General features: G+C 45.2%; 1 protein-coding gene across 1 annotated transcript in view; it reads right to left on the bottom strand.

Annotated features, from left to right (window-relative positions):
• Window positions 1-4,064: 4,064 nt before the first annotated feature.
• The window catches only part of LOC109545627 (putative transcription factor SOX-15), a 38,482-nt gene continuing 35,448 nt past the window's right edge, over window positions 4,065-7,098 (bottom strand). The window contains exons 5-10 of the mRNA XM_019916421.2: window positions 6,332-6,448; window positions 6,092-6,269; window positions 5,895-6,041; window positions 5,657-5,834; window positions 5,413-5,569; window positions 4,065-5,352 (exon numbers count right to left, since the gene is read on the bottom strand). Coding sequence (XP_019771980.1) covers window positions 4,887-5,352; window positions 5,413-5,569; window positions 5,657-5,834; window positions 5,895-6,041; window positions 6,092-6,269; window positions 6,332-6,448 — 1,243 coding nt within the window. The 3' untranslated portion in view covers window positions 4,065-4,886. The remainder of the gene's footprint in view (window positions 5,353-5,412; window positions 5,570-5,656; window positions 5,835-5,894; window positions 6,042-6,091; window positions 6,270-6,331; window positions 6,449-7,098) is intronic.

Raw genomic sequence — 7,098 nt, 5'->3', positions numbered from 1 at the left:
TTGCACAAAACGACGATCATTTTTCTAATTTCTTAAACAACAGAAGACTGTATTTCTTCTACATAACCCCCCCTGACTTTGAGAGAACGGATCTCAAAGTCAACGTTGCCAATTTTGCTCCGTCATATTGACGTGACGCCACCGTCTCAAACTTATAAGCAATTTAGACGGACGTCAAAACTAAAGTTTTCACAGTTGCCACGTCATATTAACGTGGCAGCGCGGGATTTATTTGATGATTTTAAAGGAAATTAAACAATAATTAATATAATGTAAGCGAGTGCAGATTTCGAGATCGTCTAATCTCAGGCACCCCCAAGATCGGTTTCGAGCCTATTACCAATCTTCAGCTGGCGTCATCTTGACCTCCTTGATCTCCTGTGGAAAATACATTGGCAAAATAAAGTGCAGGCTTCGCGATGGGTGTTTTCAAGCTGAAACATCTTCATTGGCCTCAAAACTGGGCCTGGAGGTGCCCGAGGTTTGGAGCCGTTGGGCGGTATTTTTTAAGGATCATTGTAAATCCTGATCCAGAAGCCGTAGTGATAGAAAAAAGTTGTTCCATGTTATGCGGACGACCTCGGCCTAGTACCGCCCTGTGAGCGAGCGTGTCCTTCGATAATTCCACTGCGACATATAATTCCTGCTACCGCAGTTTGCTAGACATCTGGCGGTCCCCGCAGGCCGAATCAACCGAAATGCTGGTATACCCCGAGTGGGTATCTTCGAGCTTTATGTGCGATTGTCCATCGGCCACTTGACCACAGGAAAATTTCCAACGAATTAGATCAGTCATACGTCAATGTGACAGGCACCAAATCTATTAATCGGTACATAAAGATCGATTAAAGGTACTGGTACTGCGCTAAGCAAAAAATTAATAATAAGTAATCAATGACGGCCGGCGGGGCTGTGGTTCAGCCAGTACCGCCTGCCAGTCGTGGATCTTGATGGGGCCGAAATGGAATTAAATCGGTCCTTCGAGCTGTATCATTAGGCACGCGAGGGGGCTTTAATCGCCCCGCGCCCGATCATTTTCATAAATTCAGGCGAGTGGGCGCCAGATGGGCAGGCATGCCTAGGCACTTGACGTTCGTTTTGTTTTCGTCGATTTCGGAATAATTGTTCAGTTCGATCACGCCCCTCGAACATGACTTGGGACTTAGCTATGCAAGCCTCGTTTCGGCTAAAAGTTACATTAAGCGCCTAAGTAGCTAGACGGGCAGTCCGGACCACGTGGTGGCTCTGAACAATGGCATGTCACCCGTAATGTATTCAACAGGCAAAGTTCAAACAAATCTTGTAAAAAGGTGCTTCACATTATTGCCTGTCCGATCATTTCGTATGCTTGCCGGATCCGGATTTCACTTGAACACATTGTGTCCGACGTGCTTTTCCCATTTGACCAAAACGCCATTAATATTCCCCGTTTTTTTCCTGGTTAATTCCCCATCTGAAACCTGCTGCCCCCTGGGGCCCACCATACCAACCATACGACTCACTTCGAATATGGCCGCCAACAGCTGATGCGACAAATTGTAGGTTAGTGTCGCTGATGAGTTGGCAAAGGACTTGACATTTAATTGGCAGCGGTCCTAATCATTTGAACATTCAAAGCACATGAATAGGACAATGGAGCATTCTACTATTAATAGTTGTGTGTTTTTCTCCCGAAACATGACATTGTTCATTTCAGCACGTGCCGGACTGAGGACCGTTCGGTCAATAAACAAATTAGGCTCGATGGCATATAAATAAACAAAAAAATCAAAACAAATCGGCGACGTGTCCGTTGGAATGGTTGTTTGTTCGTCGCGGCGTTGAATGCAAATGCGCCGTTTTGTCGCCTACGTGCCCGTTGAATTCTCCTGAAGAATCAGGTCTACGGCACGCGATGTTCCTTTGTTCAATCACCATGGCGACACAAGGAAAATCACAAATTTTCCAAATAAACGTCAAATTTGACAGATCGGGGGCGTGGCCTAACACTATAGGCCCAAGTGCGCTTAGGATGCCAATCAACTGGCTGGCTTTGGTTGATTTCAAGGCAACTTTTCCCGTTGTCTGTTATTGGTGTCGATTTTTTTCTTCACGCGTTTCGAACAAAGTCGCGTTGCGATGATGACAAGGTTGTGCCTCGGCTATTAAGTCAATGTTAATTAGAGGAAATGACAAGTACAAAGCGCAAGTAGTGCTGGGTAGACGTTTTTCATTAGAGAGACAAGAGCGGAGGCGTGGGGTGTGAAGCAAACCAGAACACGGGCGAAAATCACGAGGAAATTAAATGGGGCCCCGCACCTTACGTTACACGGGCCCCGTTCCAGGATGTGACTACCGACTTAATTCGAAATTAGCTAAATTGCTTTTTCGTGTGATCGAGTTTTTTGATGGTCGCAATGAGCAAGGCCAACGGCCAAAGCCGCTTTTTCGGGTCTAAAAGCAATTAAATTAACTCAGGAAAAATCTAGAAAATCCAGCCACTGCTAAGGTTGAAAACGGGCTACTTTAGCGAGTTAACGCAGAAATTTATAATTTTTGGCGGATTGCGTTGCTACTAAAACCAAATATAGATGAATTCAGCGACCCTATCGGGCAATGTGAGCAAGTGCCATAAAAACCCGCGTGTTGAAAAGGGACGCTTCGAAGGGCTTCTCTGTCCAACCCAGCGACTCTAAAGGAAGATTTCTAACATATAATTAGGCTGAAAAACGCGAATTCGGATTTCACGTACCTACTAGAGCCCACCAAATCCCCAAACCAACATGAACAGTAATGTTGATACTCTTAAGCCCCCTATTTGTTTATCAGCTATTTGCTTGCAAGTCGTAAAGGGATTTCTTCACAGATCCCCAGTTACGCGACTGTTGCGACATTGGCAGTTTCCAAAACCCGTCCGGTGTGAGCCGTATGGTCGTAAATTTGTTCAATCAAGAAAAATCTTGCAGTTTCATCCACATGGAAATTAGGACGACAATAAAAACCCCCAACCACAGAAGAAGACGAAGCAATGTAAATAATTTCGCGGGCTCACTATCGATGATTGGGCTTTATGGGGCCCGGCCCGGCAATTTGCATAATTTAATATGCCGGCGCGCGTGGGCCCCGGATCGCAAGAACTGCTATGAATCAAATTATCAATATCAATGGAGTTTTTGCGAAACTTTTAACGATAGTCCCTTGGCCGTTTATCCGTCCACCATAATCTACTAGTAAGTTGCATGATTTGCAGTCATAGCAATGTAGGGGAAGGTTTGCGAGCACAGAGGGCAGCAGCGCATGGACCTCACCCAAACTTCAGGCCCAGGGAGATGAAGTATTGCGAAGACGCAGCATATGGGCAATTTTATATTATCGCAGTCCAGACAGAAATTTCCATAAATAATTCTTGTTGTAAGCGCCGAAATTAATTTTTTCGCCACAATGCGCCCAAATCTAGGTTAGTTGTCTCCAAGCAAATGTCAACGTCATTTCATTTCCATAAGCGTATCATCTCCGACACGTGTTTGGGTTTTTGCGCAATAATAAAATCGCCCAAACAAACATGAAAATATCAGTTATTTGATAATATTTTGGTATATCCTAGCAGGGGCTGCCAGTCATATAACTTTTATGGCACATAAACGTTTTATGTTTTAATGCTTAGTCGCCATATAACCTCACTACTTGAATTACATTTTATTGCTTTTTATTTATTTATTTGGCCTCCAAACCCCTGTTGAAATTGAGCGAAAAATTCCTCCGAATAGAACTTGCGGGGCATTTGCTTATTGGCCACACCCTGTATTTATCATTATTAATCCGACTAACTAGTTGAACTTCAAGTGAGTGGATTTATCGGGAAAACTGCGCAAAGAAAAATGAATTAATCATACTTGAGCGTGCAATATCTCGGCAGATAGTGAATAATTAATTATGTTTACAAATTGCTTTGAAGCGTCTATGGCTATTTATCAAGTTTTTCGAGAGCGCTGTCACGGCAACCATTTTTTTCGCCTCTTGATTGGCTGCCATGATTTGTCCGCTATAGGTTAGGGTTGCGTAGATCGAATAAAACTCCCAGTGGATCGATTATAAAACTTTCTGTATTTCAATACAAATTTTCTCCAACTTTATTTACAATACAATATTTTATTTACAATTAATCTAGACTGTATACAGGGTGGCTCATTTATTTCGTCTAATGGGACTATAATTCACAAGAAGAAAAATATACACGTGAAATATTTGTCTAACAAGTATGTGCCAATGAGCTTTTGAGTCGGGAAATTGATTGATTTAAAGTAAATTTTGCAAAGTGTGGCATCAGTGCATTTTGCAACAAATGTCATGTCAAAATAGCCGTTGGGAGAACGCCAAAATACGGCCAAGTTTGACTTAGTGGAAACATTATTCAAGAGTCAGCTAAATTGTGCCACTCTGTATGTACAGTAACAACGATAAGATTTCCGTCAAAAAAAGTCAGTTCACAGTGTTGCCGGACTAGCAGAGTCGGCTTCATTAACTAGACTATTTAGGTACTAATATCAACGGCAATATCAACAAATAATTACAAGGGAATATTGCACTAAATTCAACAAAAACCTACAAAAAGTCGTATTGAAAATAAACCGCGAATCAGATTGCCGATTGAGTATAAGTGGCGTTTTTTAGGAACCTTATTTCTAGCCTCAGATAAACACCATGTTAAGTAACTATCGATTAAGCAGAGTGTACTGGCCTTTAGAATAACTCATTCTTCTGCAGCGTTGCCGGAGTTGCCGGTTTTACGTAGGAAAACCGTGAGTGTTATTGGCAACACCGTGTGGTCGTCGGGCACTAGACTTCCGTTGAGAACAACAAACAAATTTAACAGCAACAACAATAACAAAACAGGGGTCCGAGTCCAATCACGTGCTGAAGCAAGTTTTTCGCACCCCGGCCAGAATTTCACTAAACTCGTCCTCGCTTTTCGGCGCAGCTACGCCATTCGGAGCCAGATCGTACACTTCCGGCCTAAGTCCGGCTTCAACCATAGTGGGCGCAGTCTGCAGGATTACACTCGTATGGTTCGCCTGATACGGATAGGCACTGCTCACTACCGGCGATTGCGCACTCATGCCCTCACTCCGATGATAGTTGTGGTTCGAGTCGATGCTCCGCCCATCCATCCCCCCCACCAGGTACTTGCTGTCATTGACCGAGCCGTCATATTTGAGGTACTTGTCAAACTCTTGTCCGTCAACTTCACTGTCCACGTCGCTGCGCTCTTCCGGCAAGTAGGTCTGCACAAGGCTGTGCTGCGATTGGTCGTGCTGATGCGCTGCGTACTCCTGATACGCGTGCAGACTGTCCATGGGTTTCATGGGTGGGTATCTGGAAACAAGGCTCCGATTGTACGGAGGCTGAGGGGGCGGATCGTCCAAGTGCACTCACCCGATGAAACTATCCTTGTTCTCCTGAGCAGCGTGCTGCTCATAAGCGGCGTATTCCTTCTGAGCGTGCGGGCTGTAGTAGCTCAGGCCGTGATAGTACTGAATGTTGCCGGATGAGTTCGCAATCACTGTGTTCATTGACGTTTGCTGATTGACGCCTGCAAAGAAGCGCGGAGCTTAGTAAAGTCCCTGAAGGAGCCTAGTAGGGTTTTCAAGAGTGGTTAGGAAAAAACCGCTGAACTCACCGAGCAGTTGCTGGTCCTGACTGGTGGCCACTGGGGGATAGAAGGTCCCGGTCACCACATGGCCTTGCTCCATGCTGCTCTTATTGGCGCACATAACGTACATGCCATTGGACATGGGCACTGATGTGATTGGCTGCGTGTTGGTGTAGTGGGGGTTCATTTGCCTGTAGGTGTGCACCTGGAACCAACGAAAAGCCGTTGGGATCGCCCCTTGGTGTTGCCCACCCGACCCACTCACCTTGGAGGTGTAGCTTTGCTGATTGGGCGCCGTCATACTCATGCTGCTGGTCACATTGCTGGTGTGCTGAATGCTGGACACGCGCTCCTGATTATCCTGTTGCCCCATTGGGCTCAGTTCGGGCGTGGGCAGTTGCGTATCCTTTTCCTAAAACCGCAAGTCCATAAACTGGACCAACAGCTGACCACGAAACCTACTTGACTTTGATTCGACTCTTTGGATCCGCCGTCCTGGGGACTATTCGATGACCGCTTCGGCTCCGGACTATGAGTGGGCGAAGTCTCGGGCGTGTGAATGGAGTAGGGCGACTTTTCCGGGTAGTTTTGGTAGGCCGCGTAGGCGTAGTTGCTGAACTTGTACGTATCGGGGCTGTACCTGGAAGCCACCCCCTAGTTAATATCAGAGCTTTCGCCCACTGGAAGGCTGTTGGGACTGACCTCTTGTCCTGGCTGTAGTCGCCTGGGGCGCTGCCTCCCGGGCTAGGAAAGTCCAGAGGCGACGCATATCCCGCCACCGTAGGGGAAAGCCCGGCGTTGGGGACGTAGCCCTGGTACCTGCATTTACATCAGCATGTAGATGGGCAGTAGGAGAAAGCCAGAGGGACGATTTGTGACAAAGAAAAACGCAGAGAAATGTTGAAAGGGATTGAGGACGGCTGGAGAAGAGGAGCGGGTACAAGATGGAGAAGAGTTAAGGCAAAAAATATGTGTGTAACCTGCAGAGCCTAATGGGCAACCATGGGGAACGGTTAGAAAGAGTTTGTTTGGAGGACTTATTGCGGTATTCTTGCATTCTGGCACACACACCACTTATTTTGTGATCCGTACATGTCACTATTTTCCATTATGCACGATAATAATAATCAATAAAATAATGATAATCACATTAACTTAAATAATAAAACAACAAAATAAACACGAGACACTTTGTTGATATGACCTGCTACGTCATAATCAGGATAGGTAACCGACGATACGGATTCGGCGTTTATGGCGGAAAATATCCGATTTGAATTTAAATTCGCTTTTAAAATATTATGGAGACTTTTTTCCAAAAAAAAATTATATCAGTGTAATGTTTGCCATAACTACTTTCTATACAGGGTTATTCACGCTATACGGCACGGACGTTTGCGGCTAGCCCGTTTGTTTTTTGCAAAGTATTCACACACAGACAGTAGAAGTATTAAAGTTATGTTTTTCTA

This window comes from Dendroctonus ponderosae, unplaced genomic scaffold (genome assembly GCF_020466585.1).
Source record: "Dendroctonus ponderosae isolate FM_Combo_2020 unplaced genomic scaffold, Dpon_F_20191213v2 Dpon_F_20191213_10, whole genome shotgun sequence".
Taxonomy (NCBI): domain Eukaryota; kingdom Metazoa; phylum Arthropoda; class Insecta; order Coleoptera; family Curculionidae; genus Dendroctonus; species Dendroctonus ponderosae.
This window is presented reverse-complemented; position numbering and strand designations above follow the sequence as displayed.